Genomic DNA, 23,351 nt, shown 5'->3' with positions numbered 1-23,351 from the left:
CACCACTGAATTTTGGGACCTTAGGACTGCGTGGCCGACATCGGTGGGCAGATAAGCCATGTCCGCGCTTACAGTGACCTACATCTTAATCGCAGTCCGCCGCTCATCCCTGTTGACACTGGCTCAGACCAGGGACTCCACTAGACCACCAAGGCTTTTCATAGCACAGGCTAGTTTATTTTTATACAGATTAATTGAGGCCATTTGTACCATGTGGGTAGGGGAGGCCAGCACTTAGCCTGTGGCCCCTCCCCCAGCTCAAGACGTCAGTCCACAGTGGTCTTCCCACCTTTTGAGCTGCTCCTCCTTCTCTTAAGAGAGTCCAGGCTGCCATTTTCAAACAAGCTAGTGATATCTCTGGAAACACTAGGTCCAGTCTCCCTGTAAACCTTCTCCAAGGAGCCAGGTTTTACTGCACTTATATCCTACCAATACCGTTATAAAATCAGATTCTCTATTTATCCTGTATGGATTTCACACACGTTCACTCAAGCTGAAGTTCCAGTACCAGCTTCAATCTCTACACATTCTACCTGGTCTGTGGGACCTTCATGGGCGATACGCCGAGGTGCGTCCACTGCAAGTGTGCTAGGCGTCTATGTGGTCTTTTCTCCTCACCTTTCTTAGGTTTTATGCCTTTGATACATTCAACTCCCTGGATGCTTCATTTGGATGCCAGATTCTACTATTCGCTCAGGAGCGACCCCACCCTTAAATACTACTTTCTCTTACGTCCTAGAGGATGCTGGGCTCCACATTAGTACCATGGGGTGTAGACTGGTCCACTAGGAGCCATTGGCACTTTAAGAGTTTGAGTGTGGGCTGGCTCCTCCCTCTATGCCCCTCCTACCAGACTCAGTTTAGAAAATGTGCCCGGAGGAGCCGGTCACAGCTAGGGGAGCTCTCCAGAGTTTCTCTAGTAAAGTTGTTTATTAGAGTTTATTATTTCTCTTACGTCCTAGAGGATGTTGGGGTCCACATTAGTACCATGGGTATATACGGGTCCACCAGGAGCCATTGGCACTTTAAGAGTTTGAGAGTGTGGGCTGGCTCCTCCCTCTATGCCCCTCCTACCAGACTCTGTTTAGAAAATGTGCCCGGAGGAGCCGGTCACAGCTAGGGGAGCTCTCCAGAGTTTCTCTAGTAAAGTTGTTTATTAGAGTTTATTATTTCTCTTACGTCCTAGAGGATGTTGGGGTCCACATTAGTACCATGGGTATATACGGGTCCACCAGGAGCCATTGGCACTTTAAGAGTTTGAGAGTGTGGGCTGGCTCCTCCCTCTATGCCCCTCCTACCAGACTCTGTTTAGAAAATGTGCCCGGAGGAGCCGGTCACAGCGAGGGGAGCTCTACAGAGCTTTTCTAGAAAAGTTTAATTTAGAGTTTTTTAATTTTACAGGGAGGCTGCTGGCAACAACCTCCCTGCAGTGAGGGACTAAGGGGGGGAGCAGTGTCCACCCTGCGGGGTCTGAGCCACTGTCTCCACTGACTGGACACTGAGTTCCAGAGGGGTCTAATTGTTCTCCGCCACAGGGGACCGCTCGCCCCAGCAGCATGCCGCCAACCCCTTACCGAGCTGAAGAAATGGTGAGTGAGACACCGACCCCCCTACCAAGCGGGGGGTTGGTGTGAAGATGGAGGCAGCATTAACTGCGCTCCTGGGAAGGCTCAGCGGTAAATGGTGCGACGCTGTGAGGGGCGCCCTGGGCCAGCGCTTACCCCCTACACTGGTACAGAAGCCTGTCGGGGTCCTCGGATCATAACCAGCACTAATCCCTTAGGCCAGTATAATCCATGAAGAGCGGGAAGACAGCGCCATTAAGGGGACGGAGCTTCTCAGAGCGGACCCAGCAGCGTTTCAGCGCCATTTTCCTGCCTGCACATCGCTGAGAAGGAGAACAGGTCCCTCCACAGCAACTCCAGCTATCAGTACACGGTACCAGGGGGTTGTAGAAGGGAGGGGAGGCTGTAATACGACTGTGTGTCCTATTAAGGTGCACTGTCAGCGCTGACAAGGGGTCTCCCTTTGATACAAGCGCTGTGTCTGGGTTGGCTCCAATCTCTGTCTCTCTTGCCATTCTTGATGGGGGGGGGGGGAAACTCTGTCTGCCCTCACCTGTGTGAGGCACAGGTCATTGTGCCAGTACCACCTCACATGCAGAACAAAGGTTGCTATTCAAACCTTTTCGTTGTACCGAAACCGGATTGTTCGGTCAGGCCCATTCTGAACTTAAAATCATTGAACCCCTTTCTAAAGGAGTTCAAGTTCAAGATGGAGTCTCTCAGGGCGGTGATATTAGGTCTGGAAGAGGGGGAATTACTGGTATCACTGGATATCAAGGATGCGTACCTCCACATTCCGATATGGCTGCCGCATCAGGCTTATCTCTGTTTCACATTGCTGGACTGTCATTTCCAGTTCCAGGCCCTGCCATTCGGCCTCTCCACAGCACTGGGGGTGTTTACCAAAGGTGATGGTAGAGCTGATGGTTCTCCTCCACAAACAAGGGGTGAACATCATTCCATATCTGGACGATCTGCTGATAAAGGCGTCGTCCAAGGAGAAGCTGCTGCAGTCCATTGTTCTCACAACACACCTCCTCAAGAGTCATGGTTGGATTCTGAATCTTCCAAAGTCACATTTGGAACCAACCCAGAGGTTGTCCTTTCTGGGAATGATCCTGGACACAGAAGTGCAGAAGGTGTTTCTTCCGCAGAAAAAGGCGTTGGTGATACAAACTATGGTCCGGGATGTCCTGAAGCCAGCCCGGGTGTTGGTTCATCAATGCATTCGCCTGTTGGGAAAGATGGGGGCCTCTTACAAAGCTCTCCAGTACGGGAGGTTCCACGCTCGGACCTTCCAGCTGGATTTTCTGGACAAGTGGTCGGGATCTCATCTCCACATGCACCAGAGAATTCGTCTGTCGCCGAGGGCCAGGATTTCATTCCTCTGGTGGTTACAGTTGCCTCACCTTCTGGAGGGCCGCAAGTTCGGGATTCAGGATTGGGTCTAACCACGGATGCGAGCCTTCGGGGTTGGGGATCAGTCACTCAAGGAGTAACCTTCCAAGGTCGGTAGTCAAGCCTGGAAGCCGGCCTACCCATCAACATCCTGGAACTAAGAGCCGTCTACAACGGTCTTCTTCAGGCGGCCCCTCTTCTAAGAAATTGGGCCATTCAAGTGCAATTGTTTAACGTAACAACAGTGGCTTACATAAACCGACAGGGCGGAACAAAGAGCAGGGCGGCGATGTCAGAGGTCACAAGAATACTCCTCTGGACGGAAAAGCACGCGTTGGCGCTGTCAGACATCTTCATTCCGGGAGTAGACAACTGGGAAGCAGACTTCCTCAGCAGACACGATCTCCATCCGGGAAAGTGGGGCCTCCATCCGGAGGTTTCAAGGAAATAACAGTCCTTTGGGGTTTACCCCAAATAGACATGATGGCCTCTCGTCTCAACAAGAAGCTTTGGCGTTATTGTTCCAGGTCAAGGGACCCACAAGCAGTGGCAGTGGACGCCCTCGTGTCTCCATGGGTGTTCCAGTCAGTGTACGTGTTTCCACCACTCCCACTCCTTCCTAGGATCCTAAAGCTCGTAAGGAGGACAAGGGTTCAAGCGATCCTCATTGCCCCAGACTGGCCAAGAAGGGATTGGTACGCGGACCTTCTGAATCTACTGCTAGAAGAGCCGAGGCCTCTTCCTCTTCGGGAGGACCTGCTGCAGCAGGGGCCGTTTGCCTATCCAGACTTACCGCGGCTACGTTTGACGGCATGGAAGTTGAGCGCCTGATACTTGCTCGGAAGGGCATTCCGAAGAAGGTCATTCCTACCCTCATACAAGCTAGGAAAGGGGTAATGTCTAAACATTACTATCGTATTTGGAAGAAATATGTCTCTTGGTGTGAGTCCAAGAAGTTTCCTACGGTGGAGTTTCAACTGGGACGTTTTCTCCTCTTCCTGCAAGCAGGTGTGGATATGGGCCTGAGGTTAGGATCTGTGAAGTGCCAGATTTCGTCCCTATCCATTTTCTTTCAGAAACAATTGGCTGCCCTCCCTGAGGTTCAGACTTTTTTGAAGGGAGTTCTGCATATCCAACCTCCCTTTGTACCGCCTACGGTGCCTTGGGACCTTAACGTGGTGTTGCAGTTCCTCCAATCGGGTTGGTTTGAGCCTCTACAGGAGGTTGAGGTCAAAGTTCTTACATGGAAGGGGGTCACGTTGTTGGCCTTAGCTTCTGCTAGATGCTTGTCCGAATTGGGGGCTTTATCCTGTAAAAGCCCTTACTTGATCTTCCAAGAAGATGAGCTTCGGACGCGTCAGCAGTTTCTTCTTAAGATTGTGTCGGCATTTCATATCAATCAACCTATTGTGGTGCCAGTGCAACTGACTCAAAGTCCTTAGATGTTGTGAGGGCTTTGAAGATCTATGTGAAGAGAACTTCTCGTCACAGAAAGTCGGACTCTGTGTTTGTCCTATATGATCCCAAGAAAATCGGGTGTCCTGCTTCTAAGCAGACGATCTCTCACTGGATCAGGTTCACTATCCAGCACGCTTATTCTACGGCAGGATTGCCGTGTCCAAAATCTGTTAAGGCCCACTCTACTTGTAAGGCGGGTTCTTCCTGGGCGGCTGCCCGGGGTGTCTCGACATTGCAACTTTGCCGAGCTGCTACTTGGTCTGGGTCGAAAACGTTTGCGAAGTTTTACAAGTTCGATACTTTGGCCTCTGATGTTCAGTCAATCAGTTCTGCAGGAACTTCCGCGCTCTCCCTCCCATTCTGGGAGCTTTGGTACATCCCCATGGTACTAATGTGGACCCCAGCATCCTCTAGGACGTAAGAGAAAATAGGATTTTGGTTACCTACCAGTAAATCCTTTTCTCGTGTCCGTAGAGGATGCTGGGCGCCCGCCCAGCGCTGCGTTTTCCTGCTTTGTTACTTGGTTACTTATTGGTTCAGCTGTTGCTGTTCTTCCTTCCTGCTGGTTAGCATGGTTTCTTCTAGTCCCTGCTGGTTAGCATGGTTTCTTCTAGTCCCTGCTGGTTAGCATGGTTTCTTCTAGTCCCTGCTGGTCAGCATGGTTTCTTCATGTTGAATGCTGGTTAACATGGATTCTTCTAGTCCCTGCTGGTCAGCATGGTTTCTTCATGTTGAATGCTGGTTAATATGGTTTCTTCATGTTCCTGCTGGTCAGCATGGTTTTTCGATTCGGTGTGAGCTGGTGTGATTCTTACCACTATCTCTGTATTTCCTTCTCTCGAAGCATGTCCGTCTCCTCCGGCACAGTTTCTAGACTGAGTCTGGTAGGAGGGGCTAGAAGGAGGAGCCAGCTCACACTATTAAACTCTTAAAGTGCCAGTGGCTCCCAAAGGACCCGTCTATACCCCATGGTACTAAATGGAACTACAGCATCCTCTACGGACTACGAGTAAAGGATTTACCAGTAGGTAATTAAAATCCTATTTTTCCTGTCCCATGTCTTTCTCCTCTAGTGATGAACGTCTGGTGCAAGAACAATCTGCCATTTGGAGACAACTTTGGAAATCTGTTTGACATGGTCAACGCGACGTTGATGAATATGACTAGCGGTTTCTCTATCGAGAAGACCGTAAGAGTAAGTGTTTTCCTGCTCTCACTTCCTGCTGGCGCTTATAATGTCTAGGCCTGTGCGCCCGCCCACGCCAAGGCTGATGGCCATTGTACTATCATAGTGTCCCCTCACCATCATTTCAGACCATGTATTCCTGGTCCGGAGACGCAGTGCACAGATGTTACTGATATAATTGTACAGAGTCCTCTGGCGCTGCTCAGTCCGCCAGGACCACCCCTCTTCTTTCTCAGAGGAACCCTTCTTCTACACTGCCAGGTTTTCATGCCCCTGTCTATTCTCCTCTCATCATGATGTCAGACTCGGAACACATTTGTTGGACTCGACATATCGGAGAAGCTCATCACCGAGGACATCAGGGAGAACATCAGCAGGAAGAGGGTGCTGATAGAGAAGGCTAAGTCACTCCTGGAGATCATTCTGTCCTGCGCCTTTATTTTCCTCTTCATCACGTGAGTACTCTATCTTCTGTACAGTCTCCCTACCCTCCTATTTGAAATCTCATCATTCCATACCTCCAGGATTTACCATGTACCATTTCAGCAATGTCATTGGCTGAGTCATTAGCTATCCCACAAGTCCTACAGCAGGGAAGGTTTGTGGGGCTAATTCAGACCTGATCGTAGCTGTGCAAAATTTTGCAAGGCTACGATTATCCACCCTGACATGGGGGGGGACGCCCAGCACAGGACTAGTCCACCCGCATGTCTGGCCCTACCTCCGCTGCACAGGTACAAAAGCATGGGACGACGGCGATGTTTTTGTACCTGAGGAGCAGCTCCTGCGTGCTGGCAGGGAGCTACTTGACACTCTACGGATCGCAGCGGCTGCGTGTGACGTCACGCAGCTGCCACGGCCCGCCCGTCACACGGTCTGGGCGCGCCTGCGTTGGCCGGACTGCGCCCCTAAAACTACTACCCAACACCACCGGCCTGCCAAGCGAACACCTCTGCCTGTCAATCAGGCAGAGGCAATCGCTGGGCAGAGATGCCAATCACAACTCTGGCATGCGCCGGCGCATTGCGGTGCCTGCGCAGTTCAGACCTGATCGCCCGCTGAGCGAAAATGCAGAGCAGCAATCAGGTCTGAATTTCTCTGACGTCCTAGTGGATGCTGGGTACTCCGTAAGGACCACGGGGAATAGACGGGCTCCGCAGGAGACTGGGCACTCTAAAAGAAAGATTAGGTACTATCTGGTGTGCACTGGCTCCTCCCTCTATGCCCCTCCTCCAGACCTCAGTTAGTATCTGTGCCCGGCCAGAGCTGGATGCACACTAGGGGCTCTCCTGAGCTTCTAGAAAAGAAAGTATTTGTTAGGTTTTTTATTTTCAGTGAGATCTGCTGGCAACAGACTCACTGCATCGAGGGACTGAGGGGAGAGAAGCAAACCTACCTGCTTGCAGCCAGCTTGTGCTTCTAAGGCTACTGGACACCATTAGCTCCAGAGGGATCGAACACAGGGCCCGACCTCGATCGTCCGTTCCCGGAGCCGTGCCGCCGTCCCCCTTGCAGAGCCAGAAGACGGAAGAAACCGGAGGAAATCGGCGGCTGAAGACTTCAGTCTTCATTAAGGTAGCGCACAGCACTGCAGCTGTGCGCCATTGCTCCCTATGCACACCACACACTCCGGTCACTGATGGGTGCAGGGCGCTGGAGGGGGGAGGGGGGGGCGCCCTGGGCAGCAATTAGAGTACCTTACATGGCAAAAAGCACATAATACAGTCTAATAAACTGTATATGTGCATAATCCCCCGCCATAAAAGTATATAAAAAAGCGGGAGAAGTCCGCCGAGAAGGGGGCGGGGCTATCTCCCTCAGCACACCGGCGCCATTTTCTCTTCACAGCTCCGCTGGAAGACAGCTCCCCAGGCTCTCCCCTGCAGTTTCCAGGCTCAAAGGGTAAAGAAGAGAGGGGGGGGGCACTAAATTTAGGCGCAAACTGAGTATATTAAGCAGCTATAGGGAAAATTCACTTTTGTTAGTGTAAATCCCTGTTTATATAGCGCTGTGGTGTGTGCTGGCATACTCTCTCTCTGTCTCCCCAAAGGACTTTGTGGGGTCCTGTCCTCGGTCAGAGCATTCCCTGTGTGTGTGAGCGGTGTGTCGGTACGGCTGTGTCGACATGTTTGATGAGGACGCTTACGTGGAGGCGGAGCAGGTGCCGATAAGTGTGATGTCGCCCCCTGCGGGGCCGACACCTGAGTGGATGGATATGTGGAAGGTATTAACCGACAGTGTCAACTCCTTACATAAAAGGTTCGATGACGCAGCTTTGGGACAGCCGGCATCTCAGCCCGCGCCTGCCCAGGCATCTCAGAGGCCGTCAGGGGCTCAAAAACGCCCGCTACCTCAGATGGCAGACACAGATGTCGACACGGAGTCTGACTCCAGTGTCGACGAGGATGTGACAAATATACAATCCACTAGGGCCATCCGATGCATGATTACGGCAATGAAAAATGTGTTGCACATTTCTGACATTAACCCGGTTACCACAAAAAAGGGTATTATGTTTGGGGAGAAAAAGCAGCCAGTGACTTTTCCCCCATCTGATGAGTTAAACGAATTGTGTGAAGAAGCGTGGGGTTCACTAAATAAGAAACTAGTAATTTCTAAGCGGTTACTACTGGCGTACCCTTTCCCGCCAACGGATAGGTTACGCTGGGAGACATCCCCTAAGGTGGACAAGGCGCTCACACGCTTATCAAAAAAGGTGGCACTGCCGTCTCAGGATACGGCCGCCTTAAAGAAGCCTGCAGATAGAAAGCAGGAGGCTATCCTGAAGTCTGTGTATACACACTCAGGTACTATACTGAGACCTGCTATTGCTTCAGCATGGATGTGCAGTGCTGCAGCAGCATGGTCTGATTCCCTGTCTGATAACATTGATTCCCTTGACAGGGACACTATATTGCTAACCATAGAGCATATTAAAGACGTAGTCGTATATATGAGAGATGCACAGAGGGACATTTGCCGGATGGCATCTAGAATTAATGCGATGTCCATTTCTGCCAGGAGAGTATTATGTACTCGGCAGTGGACGGGTGATGCTGATTCTAAAAGGCACATGGAAATTTTGCCTTACAAGGGTGAGGAATTGTTTGGGGACGGTCTTTCGGACCTCGTATCCACAGCAACAGCTGGGAAGTCGACTTTTTTACCTCAGGTTCCCTCACAGCCTAAGAAAGCACCGTATTATCAAGTACAGTCCTTTCGGCCTCAGAAAGGCAAGCGGGTTAGAGGCGCGTCCTTTCTGCCCAGAGGCAGGGGTAGGGGGAAAAAGCTGCGCCATACAGCCAGTTCCCAAGAACAAAAATCCTCCCCTGCTTCCACTAAGTCCACCGCATGACGCTGGGGCTCCACATGTGGAGCCAGGTGCGGTGGGGGCCCGTCTCCGGAACTTCAGCGACCAGTGGGTTCGCTCACAGGTGGATCTCTGGGTTCTACAAGTGGTATCTCATGGATACAAGCTGGAGTTCGAGACGTCTTCCCCTCTCCGTTACCTTAAATCAGCCTTGCCAGCTACTCCCCAGGACAGGGAGGTAGTACTGGCGGCAATTCACAAGCTGTACCTCCAGCAGGTGATAATAAAAGTTCCTCTCCTTCAACAGGGACAGGGTTACTATTCCACAATGTTTGTGGTACCGAAACCAGACGGTTCGGTGAGATCCATTCTAAAATTGAAATCCTTGAACGCTTATATAAGGAAGTTCAAGTTCAAAATGGAATCGCTCAGGGCGATTATTGCAAGCCTGGAAGAGGGGGATTACATGGTATCACTGGACATCAAGGATGCTTACCTACATGTCCCCATTTACCTACCTCACCAGGAGTACCTCAAGGTTGTGGTACAGAACTGCCATTACCAATTCCAGACGTTGCCGTTTGGTCTGTCCACGGCACCGAGGGTGTGTTCCAAGGTAATGGCCAAAATGATGATACTCCTTCGAAAGAAGGGAGTTATAATTATCCCGTACTTGGACGATCTCCTTATAAAGGCGAGGTCCAAGGAGCAGTCGTTGATCGGAGTAGCACTATCTCAGGAAGTGCTACAACAGCACGGCTGGATTCTGAATATCCCAAAGTCGCAGCTTGTTCCTACGACGCGTCTGCTGATATTGGGCATGTTTCTGGACACAGAACAGAAGAAGGTGTTTCTCCCGGAGGAGAAGGCCAAGGAGTTGTCATCTCTGGTCAGAGACCTCCTGAAACCAAAACAGGTGTCGGTGCATCATTGCACGCGAGTCCTGAAAAAGATGGTAGCTTCCTACGAAGCGATTCCCTTCGCCAGGTTCCATGCAAGGAACTTTCAGTGGGACCTGTTAGACAAGTGAGGATCGCATCTTCAGATGCATCGGCTGATCACCCTGTCCCCGAGGGCCAGGGTGTCTCTGCTGTGGTGGCTGCAGAGTGCTCATCTTCTCGAGGGCTGCAGATTCGGCATTCAGGACTGGGTCCTGGTGACCACGGATGCAAGCCTCCGAGGTTGGGGAGCAGTCACTCAGGGAAGAAACTTCCAAGGACAATGGTCGAGTCAGGAGACTTCCCTACACATAAATATTCTGGACCTAAGGGCCATTTACAATGCCCTAAGGCAAGCAGAACCCCTGCTTCAAACCAGCCGGTGCTGATTCAGTCAGACAACATCACGGCTGTCGCCCATGTAAACCGACAAGGCGGCGGCACAAGAAGCAGAATGGCGTTGGCAGAAGCCACAAGGATTCTCAGATGGGCGGAGTATCATGTGCTAACACTGTCAGCAGTGTTCATTCCGGGTGTGGAAAACTAGGAAGCAGACTTCCTCAGCAGGCACGACCTCCACCCGGGAGAGTGGGGACTTCATCCAGAAGTCTTCACGCAGATTGTGAACCGTTGGGAACGGCCACAGGTGGACATGATGGCGTCCCGCCTCAACAAAAAGCTAAAAAAGTATTGCGCCAGGTCAAGAGACCCTCAGGCGATAGCTGTGGACGCACTAGTGACACCGTGGGTGTACCAGTCGGTTTATGTGTTCCCTCCTCTTCCTCTCATACCCAAGGTACTGAGGATAGTAAGAAAGAGAGGAGTAAGAACTATACTCGTAGTTCCGGATTGGCCAAGAAAAACTTGGTACCCAGAACTACAAGAAATGTTCTCGGAGGACCCATGGCCTCTGTCTCTCAGACGGGACCTGTTACTGCAGGGGCCCTGTCTGTTCCAAGACTTACCGCGGCTGCGTTTGATGGCTTGGCGGTTGAACGCCGGATCCTAACGGAAAAGGGCGTTCCAGATGAAGTGATTCCTACGCTGTTAAAGGCTAGGAAAGACGCTGCCTGAAGTTCAGACGTTGTTAAAGGAGTGCTGCATATTCAGCCCCTTTTGTGCCTCCAGTGGCACCTTGGGATCTCAACGTAGTGTTGGATTTCCTAAAATCACATTGTTTTGAGCCACTTCAGAACGTGGAGTTGAAGTATCTCACGTGGAAAGTGGTCATATATATTTGGCCTTGGCTTCGGCTAGGCGTGTGTCAGAATTGGCGGCTTTGTCATGTAAAAGCCCTTATGTGATCTTCCATAGGGACAGGGCAGAATTGAGGATTCGTCCCCAATTTCTCCCTAAGGTGGTATCAGCGTTTCATTTAAACCAACCTATTGTGGTGCCTGCGGCTACTCGGGACTTGGAGGCCTCCAAGTTGCTGGATGTAGTCCGGGCCCTGAAAATCTATGTTTCCAGGACGGCTAGAGTCAGAAATACTGACTCGCTGTTTATCCTGCATGCACCCAACAAGCTGGGTGCTCCTGCTTCTAAGCAGACTGTTGCTCGCTGGATCTGTAGCACGATTCAACTTGCACATTCTGCGGCTGGACTGCCGCATCCTAAATCAGTAAAAGGCCATTCCACGAGGAAGGGGGCTCTTCTTGGGCGGCTGCCCAAGGGGTCTCGGCATTACAACTTTGCCGAACTGCTACCTGGTCGGGGTCAAACACGTTTGAAAAATTCTATAAGTTTGATACCATGGCTGAGGAGGACCTTGAGTTTGCTCATGCGGTGCTGCAGAGTCATCCGCACTCTCCCGCCCGTTTGGGAGCTTTGGTATAATCCCCATGGTCCTTACGGAGTACCCAGCATCTACTAGGACGTCAGAGAAAATAAGAATTTACTCACCGGTAATTCTATTTCTCGTAGTCTGTAGTGGATGCTGGGAGCCCGTCCCAAGTGCGGATTTTCTGCAATACTTGTATATAGTTATTGCTTAACTAAAGGGTTATTGTTATGAGCCATCTGTTCAGTGAGGCTCAGTTGTTATTCATACTGTTAACTGGGTATAGTTATCACGAGTTGTACGGTGTGATTGGTGTGGCTGGTATGAGTCTTACCCTGGATTCCAAATCCTTTCCTTGGAGTGTCAGCTCTTCCGGGCACAGTTTCCCTAACTGAGGTCTGGAGGAGGGGCATAGAGGGAGGAGCCAGTGCACACCAGATAGTACCTAATCTTTCTTTTAGAGTGCCCAGTCTCCTGCGGAGCCCGTCTATTCCCCATGGTCCTTACGGAGTACCCAGCATCCACTACGGACGACGAGAACTAGAATTACCGGTGAGTAAATTCTTATTTTTACATCCCTCGCTTCATGCAAGTACATAGCATGCAGAACGCAAGGCTCTTCAATCTGCACATATAAAGCAATGTCTGTATAAGTGATAATAGTGTAGGAGACAGGACGCGTTTCGCTAATCTAGCTCCACCCATCATCCTCTGTGAGTAACAGCACTCTTCTCTCCTCCCTATCGCAGGGCGTATAATTACACCAACTATTATAACACCGACTTCCTCTGGGACAACTTCTACGTGACCACGTATTTCATGCAGATTGACGCACGCAGGAGAAAACACGTGAGTTTCATACAATTACAGGTCACAATTCTGTTTCTTATGGGGGAACGTAAAGGAGTCAAAGTTCCCAGAAGTGGTCACTTTTCCTTATAGCAACACCGACCTGATTATAAATAACTCAGCCCCGTAGTGCTCCCTGTGTCTCTGACCGGTATTGCTTCTGCGGCTTTATGCAAAGCATTGGTCGCACTATATGACCTTGCACCAGCCCTATGCCGGGGCAGATTTTCAGTCATAGTATGGCCGCCAGTGTCAGCAATTAGGCATCTGAGATCTCAGTGACACGCCCATAGGACATCCCATTAATGCTCAGGAATGCCCATAGGTTTGCCCATCTCCATGCTTCCGCTAAGCCACCGCACAGTCACTTGCCAGGAACGCCCAATTAATTTTCAGGATGTTTTTGAAGACCGAATGTCTCAGAAATGTCTGAATTACAGTACACGCATGCACAGTAGAAAACACTCGCTCATCTACATCAGACACAGATATTGTGTCCTACTCGGAATCAGAGCCTTAGTTTGATTACGAAGCAATATAAGCGCAGGGACCCAATTCCAATTTCACATGCAACGCCAATGGTCACGTAGATGAGCAAGTTTTAGGAACTGCACGTGTATAAAAAAGTTTGAAACCCCGTATGGCGCGTTTTGTTACAGAGTGTTCACACAAAGACGCTGTTGCAATATATACTGGTATCAGAAATGGGGTGGAAAAGTGATGGGTGAGGACTTCTGAGGAAGCCACTGAGAACGAGAGGAGGCGGGGAAACGAGTTAAGAGTTAATTGAGTGTGCACACTGGCCGGACCAGCTATTTGCATAGAAAAGGCTGCATTTCCCACAGAGTGGACTCTGGAAAGGACTGCAGTATCAGTGGGCACAGGAGTCGGGTGCAATATCTGTTTGGGAAACTGAAGTCTGTGGGAGCAGTATTTATATTGCTATACCTGCATTTCTCTATCGTCCTAGTGGATGCTGGGGTTCCTGAAAGGACCATGGGGAATAGCGGCTCCGCAGGAGACAGGGCACAAAAAGTAAAGCTTTTCCGATCAGGTGGTGTGCACTGGCTCCTCCCCCTATGACCCTCCTCCAGACTCCAGTTAGATTTTTGTGCCCGGCCGAGAAGGGTGCAATCTAGGTGGCTCTCCTAAGGAGCTGCTTAGAGAAAGTTTAGCTAGGTTTTTTATGTTACAGTGATTCCTGCTGGCAACAGGATCACTGCAGCGAGGGACTGAGGGGAGAAGGAGTCAACTCACCTGCGTGCAGGATGGATTGGCTTCTTGGCTACTGGACATCAAGCTCCAGAGGGACGATCACAGGTACAGCCTGGATGGTCACCGGAGCCGCGCCGCCGGCCCCCTTGCAGATGCTGAAGACAGAAGAGGTCCAGAATCGGCGGCTGAAGACTCCTGCAGTCTTCTAAAGGTAGCGCACAGCACTGCAGCTGTGCGCCATTTTCCTCTCAGCACACTTCACACGGCAGTCACTGAGGGTGCAGGGCGCTGGGAGGGGGGCGCCCTGGGAGGCAAAATGAGTACCTATAAAGGCTAAAAATACCTCACATATAGCCCTAGAGGCTATATGGAGATATTTAACCCCTGCCTGATTTCTCAAAATAGCGGGAGACGAGCCCGCCGGAAAAGGGGCGGGGCCTATCTCCTCAGCACACGGCGCCATTTCCTCTCACAGCTCCGCTGGTCAGGACGGCTCCCAGGTCTCTCCCCTGCACTGCACTACAGAAACAGGGTAAAACAGAGAGGGGGGGCAAATTTATGGCGATATTTTTATATAACAAAGCAGCTATAGGGGAGCACTTATTATAAGGCTATCCCTGATATATATATAGCGCTTTTGGTGTGTGCTGGCAAACTCTCCCTCTGTCTCCCCAAAGGGCTAGTGGGTCCTGTCTTCATTAGGAGCATTCCCTGTGTGTCTGCTGTGTGTCGGTACGTGTGTGTCGACATGTATGAGGACGATATTGGTGTGGAGGCGGAGCAATTGCCAAATATGGGGATGTCACCTCCTAGGGGGTCGACACCAGAATGGATGCCTTTATTTATGGAACTACGGGATAGTGTCAACACGCTAAAGCAGTCGTTTGACGACATGAGACGGCCGGACAATCAATTAGTGCCTGTCCAGGCGACTCAAACACCGTCAGGGGCTGTGAAACGCCCTTTGCCTCAGTCGGTCGACACAGACCCAGACACAGGCGATGACTCCAGTGGTGACGGTGACGAATCAACCGTATTTTCCAGTAGGGCCACACGTTATATGATTTTGGCAATGAAGGAGGCGTTACATTTAGCTGATACTACAGGTACCACTAAACAGGGTATTATGTGGGGTATGAAAAAACTACCTATAGTTTTTCCTGAATCAGAAGAACTAAATGACGTGTGTAATGAAGCGTGGGTTGCCCCTGATAAAAAGCTGATAATTTCAAAGAAATTATTGGCATTATACCCTTTCCCGCCAGAGGTTAGGGAGCGCTGGGAAACACCTCCTAGGGTGGACAAGGCGCTAACACGCTTATCTAAACAAGTGGCGTTACCCTCTCCTGAGACGGCCGCACTTAAAGATCCATCAGATAGGAGGATGGAAAATATCCAAAAAAGTATATACACACATGCAGGTGTTATACTACGACCAGCTGTAGCAACTGCCTGGATGGGCAGTGCGGGGGTAGTTTGGTCAGAATCCCTGATTGAAAATATTGATACCCTGGACAGGGACAATATTTTACTGTCGTTAGAACAAATAAAGGATGCATTTCTTTATATGCGTGATGCACAGAGGGATATATGCACACTGGCATCACGGGTAAGTGCTATGTCCATTTCGGCCAGAAGAGCTTTATGGACGCGACAGTGGACAGGCGATGCGGATTCAAAACGGCATATGGAAGTTTTGCCGTATAAGGGGGAGGAGTTATTTGGAGTCGGTCTATCAGATTTGGTGGCCACGGCTACAGCCGGGAAATCCACCTTTCTACCTCAAGTCACTCCCCAACAGAAAAAGGCACCGACTTTTCAACCGCAGCCCTTTCGTTCCTTTAAAAATAAGAGAGCAAAGGGCTATTCATATTTGCCACGAGGCAAAGGTCGAGGGAAGAGACAGCAACACGCAGCTCCTTCCCAGGATCAGAAGCCCTCCCCGGCTTCTACAAAAGCCTCAGCATGACGCTGGGGCTTCTCAAGCGGACTCGGGGACGGTGGGCGGTCGTCTCAAAAATTACAGCGCGCAGTGGGCTCACTCGCAAGTAGATCCCTGGATCCTGCAGATAATATCTCAGGGATACAGGTTGGAATTAGAGACAGATCCACCTCGCCGTTTCCTGAGGTCTGCTTTACCAACGTCCCCCTCCGAAAGGGAGACGGTGTTGGAAGCCATTCACAAGCTGTACTCTCAGCAGGTGATAGTCAAGGTACCTCTTCTGCAACAAGGGAAGGGGTATTATTCCACTCTTTTTGTGGTACCGAAGCCGGATGGCTCGGTAAGGCCTATTCTAAATCTGAAGTCCTTGAACCTGTACATAAAGAAGTTCAAGTTCAAAATGGAGTCACTCAGAGCAGTGATAGCGAACCTGGAAGAGGGGGACTTTATGGTATCCTTGGACATCAAGGATGCGTATCTCCACGTTCCAATTTACCCCTCACACCAGGGGTACCTCAGGTTCGTTGTACAAAACTGTCACTATCAGTTTCAGACGCTGCCGTTCGGATTGTCCACGGCACCTCGGATCTTTACAAAGGTAATGGCCGAGATGATGATTCTTCTTCGAAGAAAAGGCGTATTAATTATCCCATACTTGGACGATCTCCTAATAAGGGCGAGGTCCAGAGAACAGCTAGAGATGGGATTAGCACTGTCTCAAGAAGTGCTAAAACAGCACGGGTGGATTCTGAATATTCCAAAATCCCAGTTAATGCCGACAACTCGTCTGCTGTTCCTAGGGATGATTCTGGACACGGTTCAGAAAAAGGTTTTTCTCCCGGAGGAAAAAGCCAAGGAGTTATCCGAGCTTGTCAGGAACCTCCTAAAACCAGGAAAGGTGTCTGTACATCAATGCACAAGAGTCCTGGGAAAAATGGTGGCTTCTTACGAAGCGATTCCATTCGGCAGATTCCACGCAAGAATTTTCCAAAGGGATCTGTTGGACAAATGGTCAGGGTCGCATCTTCAGATGCACCTACGGATAACCCTGTCTCCAAGGACAAGGGTGTCTCTTCTGTGGTGGTTGCAGAGTGCTCATCTATTGGAGGGCCGCAGATTCGGCATACAGGATTGGATCCTGGTGACCACGGACGCCAGCCTGAGAGGCTGGGGAGCAGTCACACAAGGAAGAAACTTCCAGGGAGTATGGACGAGCCTGGAAACGTCTCTTCACATAAACATTCTGGAACTAAGAGCAATATACAATGCTCTAAACCAGGCAGAACCTCTGCTTCAGGGAAAACCGGTATTGATCCAGTCGGACAACATCACGGCAGTCGCCCATGTGAACAGACAGGGCGGCACAAGAAGCAGGAGGGCAATGGCAGAAGCTGCAAGGATTCTTCGCTGGGCAGAGAATCATGTGATAGCACTGTCAGCAGTGTTCATCCCGGGAGTGGACAACTGGGAAGCAGACTTCCTCAGCAGACACGATCTTCACCCGGGAGAGTGGGGACTTCATCCAGAAGTCTTCCACATGCTGGTAACCCGTTGGGAAAGACCAATGGTGGACATGATGGCGTCTCGCCTCAACAAAAAACTGGACAGGTATTGCGCCAGGTCAAGAGATCCGCAGGCAATAGCTGTGGACGCGCTGGTAACGCCTTGGGTGTACCAGTCGGTGTATGTGTTTCCTCCTCTGCCTCTCATACCAAAAGTATTGAGAATTATACGGCAAAGAGGCGTAAGAACGATACTAGTGGTTCCGGATTGGCCAAGGAGGACTTGGTACCCGGAACTTCAAGAGATGATCACGGAAGATCCGTGGCCTCTACCTCTAAGGAGGGACTTGCTTCAGCAGGGTCCCTGTCTGTTTCAAGACTTACCGCGGCTGCGTTTGACGGCATGGCGGTTGAACGCCGGATCCTAAAGGAAAGAGGCATGCCGGAAGAAGTCATTCCTACTTTGATTAAAGCAAGGAAGGAAGTAACCGTGCAACATTATCACCGAATTTGGCGAAAATATGTTGCGTGGTGCGAAGATCGGAGTGCTCCGACGGAGGAATTTCAACTGGGTCGATTCCTACATTTCCTGCAATCAGGATTGTCAATGGGTCTCAAATTGGGATCTATTAAGGTTCAAATTTCGGCCCTGTCGATTTTCTTTCAAAAAGAATTGGCTTCAGTCCCTGAAGTCCAGACCTTTGTTAAGGGAGTGCTGCATATACAGCCTCCTGTGGTGCCTCCAGTGGCACCGTGGGATCTAAATGTGGTTTTGGACTTCCTAAAATCTCATTGGTTTGAACCACTAAAAAAGGTGGATTTGAAATATCTCACATGGAAAGTGACCATGCTTCTAGCCCTGGCTTCTGCCAGGAGAGTGTCAGAATTGGCAGCTTTATCTTACAAAAGCCCATATCTGATTTTCCATTCGGACAGGGCAGAACTGCGGACTCGTCCGCATTTTCTCCCTAAGGTGGTGTCAGCATTTCATCTGAACCAGCCTATTGTAGTGCCTGCGGCTACAAGTGACTTGGAGGACTCCAAGTTACTGGACGTTGTCAGAGCATTAAAAATATATATTGCAAGGACAGCTGGAGTCAGAAAATCTGACTCGTTGTTTATATTGTATGCACCCAACAAGATGGGTGCTCCTGCGTCTAAGCAGACGATTGCTCGTTGGATCTGTAGCACAATCCAACTTGCACATTCTGTGGCAGGCTTGCCACAGCCTAAATCTGTAAAGGCCCACTCCACAAGGAAGGTGGGCTCATCTTGGGCGGCTGCCCGAGGGGTCTCGGCATTACAACTCTGCCGAGCAGCTACGTGGTCAGGGGAGAACACGTTTGTAAAATTTTACAAATTTGATACCCTGGCTAAGGAGGACCTGGAGTTCTCTCATTCGGTGCTGCAGAGTCATCCGCACTCTCCCGCCCGTTTGGGAGCTTTGGTATAATCCCCATGGTCCTTTCAGGAACCCCAGCATCCACTAGGACGATAGAGAAAATAAGATTTTACTTACCGATAAATCTATTTCTCGGAGTCCGTAGTGGATGCTGGGCGCCCATCCCAAGTGCGGATTATCTGCAATAATTGTACATAGTTATTGTTAACTAATTCGGGTTATTGTTGAAGGAAGCCATCTTTCAGAGGCTCCGCTGTTATCATACTGTTAACTGGGTTTAGATCACAAGTTGTACGGTGTGATTGGTGTGGCTGGTATGAGTCTTACCCGGGATTCAAAATCCTCCCTTATTGTGTACGCTCGTCCGGGCACAGTACCTAACTGGAGTCTGGAGGAGGGTCATAGGGGGAGGAGCCAGTGCACACCACCTGATCGGAAAAGCTTTACTTTTTGTGCCCTGTCTCCTGCGGAGCCGCTATTCCCCATGGTCCTTTCAGGAACCCCAGCATCCTCTACGGACTCCGAGAAATAGATTTATCGGTAAGTAAAATCTTATTATGTACATTGCCTGGCTGGCCAGGCTTACAAGAAATGTAAAGGTAGTTGGATCAGCCTGCTGCTGCAAATTTCACACAAACAAATCTATTGTTACGTGCGCTGCCAGCCACTAGAGGCCTTCACACTGACCAAATGATTCCTTTATGTTCTGTAAGGTGACACAGCTCAAAGTGAAACTAATACTGCAAGGAGATGTTACAGCCTCCTATCCTGCTGCTGCTGATATTAATAATAATGATCTGACTACATACGGAGAGAGGGAGCTGGGGAGAAAGAGTGGGGGTAGGAACAGATAGGGACTGGGGGAGAAGAAAGGGCAGGAGGGTTGGGGCAGACAGGGACTAGGCAGAGATGTGGTAGGGGTTGGGTTAGATAGCGACTGGGGAGAGAGTGAAGTGGTAGGTGCAGATGGGGACGGGGGGGGGGAGAGGGGGAAGGGGTTGGGTTAGATAGTGACTGGGGTGAGAGTGGAGTGGTAGGTGCAGATAGGGACTGGGAGGAGAGAGGGGGAAGGGGTTGGGTTTGATAGTGGCTGGGGAGAGAGTGGAGTGCACGTTTTCCCAAATTACCATTAAATACGATTAGGAATAGTAACCTGCCCAAAGTGTGTGCGATGTAAGTGAGCTGGTGAGGGTACGCATTTCCACTGATTGTGGTCACCTATAATGAAACATACAAAATGACGCCACAAAAGCTTAAAAATAACCTTGTGACCCTGTAGACCTTACCCACTGTCTACCTTTTACCCACTGTCTACCTGTCTACAAGGTCTGTCGGCTGAGGAGAGTGGGGAACACGCCTGTGCATCTAGAACCTGTGCTACTTGCGAAATAACCATTTCTGATGGGAGGACTTGATGGAGTAATACACAGAGTGAGGGCATTAATGTCAATCAGTTGGTAGTTTAGGTAGCGCTTGTTTTGCAGGGGGTTACTTGACATTCCTCTTCACCATAAAAGGACCATTTGCGGGAGGTATTTACTAAAAACATAATACGCCAATGGAGAGCTTCCCTCATTTTGTCCAAAATTGCTTTTGAAAATAGGAGCAGCGTGATGCGTGTGAGTGCACTCCAGTCTGCAGCCACCAACACAAGAGAGCTGTCCCTCTAGCCCCTCTCTTCCACGCTTCCTCCATTGGCTGTGCTCTGTGATAAATGAGTGCGTGGGGGGGGGAGTTTGTAAGTGCAGGACATGGAGGGCACGGGAGGAAGCAGAAGGGAAGGTATGACCTTTCCATCACTCTTGCAGGGAAAGAGGCACCTGTTACCACTCCTAAAAACTGAGAAGGCTGATTTTGTGTTTCCATTGAAGCTGGCCCTCCAGGGTCCGGAGCTGAAGGTTATGGTGAGTACGTCACAGCAGCAGCTGAGGCCAGAGGCTGCGTCACATCATAATGACCGTGGACCTCTCCCATCCTATGCAGGTGAAGGAGTTTTCACAATGTCTACCCGTTGTCATTCTCCTTATCATGGCCATCATCTTCGACCGGACCCTCTTCAACCTCTTACATATAATTTCAAAGCATTCCCAGGTGTCCTACAACTTCTCCAGTGAGTATGTGCAGCGGCCAGTAGGGGGAGCTAGCAGCTGAAAACACTGTGATAATACTACAAGGGCATCTGTGGACAGGAACACAACATTATTACACTATTAATATTGCTCTGAAGAAACAGCATATAACCAAAAGTGATGCTGCCATGTCCAAGTACAAAACCTGCTGCGTAACTAGGGATATACTGGCACAGAAATGGGGAGAGACGCGTACATGCCTTACACTCAGGCGCATGGCTTTGGTGGGGAAAGCCTTTGTTCTTATGGTGATGCTGATCCATTACTGAATACTTCTTCTCTCTCTGTAGGCCATCACAGGCTGGAGATATTTGTAGGGGGTGAGTCGATCATCGCTCGGCTTCTGCAGAAAACAATCAGTGCGTTCAACACCTCGTCCGCTACATTGCACCTCAGCAGCCTCACTGGTAAGTGCGTGATGAGCTGTGGCTGATGCAGCGCTGTACACCCGTGTCGCACACATCCATACCTCTACGTGTCCCTGTCTGTACGCCTGGCTTCCTAGGTGTCATTGCTAGACGTGCCCACTTACACTCAGCAGCATCCATTGCAGACATGCGGTTCTGGCGGATACACAGCATATATCATATGATGGGGTTCTGATTGCCGTATGCTCTGTCTTCCACAGTGTGCCTTCCACAGCCGGTCACCATGGACTACATGGACTATCTGTGGACCTGCTTTCCTGTGGTCGGCCTCCTGTTAAACTGCATACTACATGTCTACTGCTACCGGCTTCGCAGGGTGGTGGCGTCGTTTTTCTTCCCACAGGTAAACTCCCATAGTAAGGAGCATGGAGTATCTCCAGCCCCGTCTGGGCCACCACGCCCAGCAAGGCTCAGTGATCAGTTCTCCTGTAATAACAGTGGGGAGGGGGGTGGGGGTCGGAGTCCCTCTTCCATGAATTGAGGTGGGGTTCTGACAGCTCTGTTAGTATTTTGAACACCCTCCCTAGAACTTTCCCCAGTGAGAGTACTGTGACATGCAGCACCGACCAAAGACTGCAGGGGGAGCTGGGCAGCACGTGTAACCTTACATGTCAGGCTGTTTATAACATTATGTGCTGGGTGTCTTACCCGGGGATCAGAGGGCGCAGCGCGCACGGGACCCAGGAACTCAGTGCTCAACCTGCCTTCAGTACAGAGTCTGGGGGCGCACTTACTAAACACAGACAGACTGAATGCTGTGTGCCTGTGTCTGATCCCCGGGTAAGGCAGTCACTACATGTTACATACAACTTGACATGTATGTTTCTCTATCGTCCTAAGTGGATGCTGGGGTTCCTGAAAGGACCATGGGGAATAGCGGCTCCGCAGGAGACAGGGCACAAAAAAGTAAAGCTTTACTAGGTCAGGTGGTGTGCACTGGCTCCTCCCCCTATGACCCTCCTCCAGACTCCAGTTAGATTTTGTGCCCGAACGAGAAGGGTGCAATCTAGGTGGCTCTCCTAAAGAGCTGCTTAGAGAAAGTTTAGTTTAGGTTTTTTTCTTTACAGTGAGTCCTGCTGGCAACAGGATCACTGCAACGTGGGACTTAGGGGGAAAGTAGTAAACTCACCTGCATGCAGAGTGGATTTGCTGCTTGGCTACTGGACACCATTAGCTCCAGAGGGATCGAACACAGGCCCAGCCGTGGAGTCCGGTCCCGGAGCCGCGCCGCCGACCCCCTTGCAGATGCTGAAGCGTGAAGAGGTCCGGAAACCGGCGGCTGAAGACTCCTCAGTCTTCATAAGGTAGCGCACAGCACTGCAGCTGTGCGCCATTTTCCTCTCAGCACACTTCACTGGGCAGTCACTGAGGGTGCAGAGCGCTGGGGGGGGGCGCTCTGAGAGGCAAATATAAACCTTATACAAGGCTAAAAATACCTCACATATAGCCCATAGGGGCTATATGGAGATATTTAACCCCTGCCTGACTGGAAAAATAGCGGGAGAAGAACCCGCCGAAAAAGGGGCGGGGCCTATCTCCTCAGCACACGGCGCCATTTTCTGTCACAGCTCCGCTGGTCAGGACGGCTCCCAGGTCTCTCCCCTGCACTGCACTACAGAAACAGGGTAAAACAGAGAGGGGGGGCACATTAATGGCTATATATATATATATTATATATTAAAGCAGCTATAAGGGAGCACTTAATATAAGGATATCCCTTGTATATATAGCGCTTTGTGGTGTGTGCTGGCAGACTCTCCCTCTGTCTCCCCAAAAGGGCTAGTGGGTCCTGTCTTCATTAGAGCATTCCCTGTGAGTTTGCGGTGTGTGTCGGTACGGGGTGTCGACATGTATGAGGACGATATTGGTGTGGAGGCGGAGCAATTGCCAAATATGCAGATGTCACCCCCCAGGGGGTCGACACCAGAATGGATGCCTTTATTTGTGGAATTACGTGATGGTTTATCTTCCCTTAAACAGTCAGTTGAGGACATGAGGCGGCCGGACAATCAATTAATGCCTGTCCAGGCGCCTCAAACACCGTCAGGGGCTGTAAAACGCCCTTTGCCTCAGTCGGTCGACACAGACCCAGACACAGGCACTGATTCCAGTGACGACGGTAGAAATTCAAACGTATTTTCCAGTAGGGCCACACGTTATATGATTTTGGCAATGAAGGAGACGTTACATTTAGCTGATACTACAGATACCGTAAAACAGGGTATTATGTATGGTGTGAAAAAACTACA

General features: G+C 50.4%; 1 protein-coding gene across 8 annotated transcripts in view; it reads left to right on the top strand.

Annotated features, from left to right (window-relative positions):
• Positions 1-23,351, top strand: part of DCST1 (DC-STAMP domain containing 1) — a 124,836-nt gene that overhangs the window by 80,935 nt on the left and 20,550 nt on the right. For all 8 annotated transcript variants that reach the window (XM_063946655.1, XM_063946650.1, XM_063946654.1 and 5 more), the window contains 7 exons: positions 5,495-5,616; positions 5,911-6,062; positions 12,385-12,484; positions 20,354-20,449; positions 20,529-20,655; positions 20,965-21,081; positions 21,303-21,445. In XM_063946655.1, coding sequence (XP_063802725.1) covers positions 5,495-5,616; positions 5,911-6,062; positions 12,385-12,484; positions 20,354-20,449; positions 20,529-20,655; positions 20,965-21,081; positions 21,303-21,445 — 857 coding nt within the window. The remainder of the gene's footprint in view (positions 1-5,494; positions 5,617-5,910; positions 6,063-12,384; positions 12,485-20,353; positions 20,450-20,528; positions 20,656-20,964; positions 21,082-21,302; positions 21,446-23,351) is intronic.

The sequence above is a fragment of the Pseudophryne corroboree genome, chromosome 12 (assembly GCF_028390025.1).
Source record: "Pseudophryne corroboree isolate aPseCor3 chromosome 12, aPseCor3.hap2, whole genome shotgun sequence".
Classification (NCBI taxonomy): domain Eukaryota; kingdom Metazoa; phylum Chordata; class Amphibia; order Anura; family Myobatrachidae; genus Pseudophryne; species Pseudophryne corroboree.
This window is presented reverse-complemented; position numbering and strand designations above follow the sequence as displayed.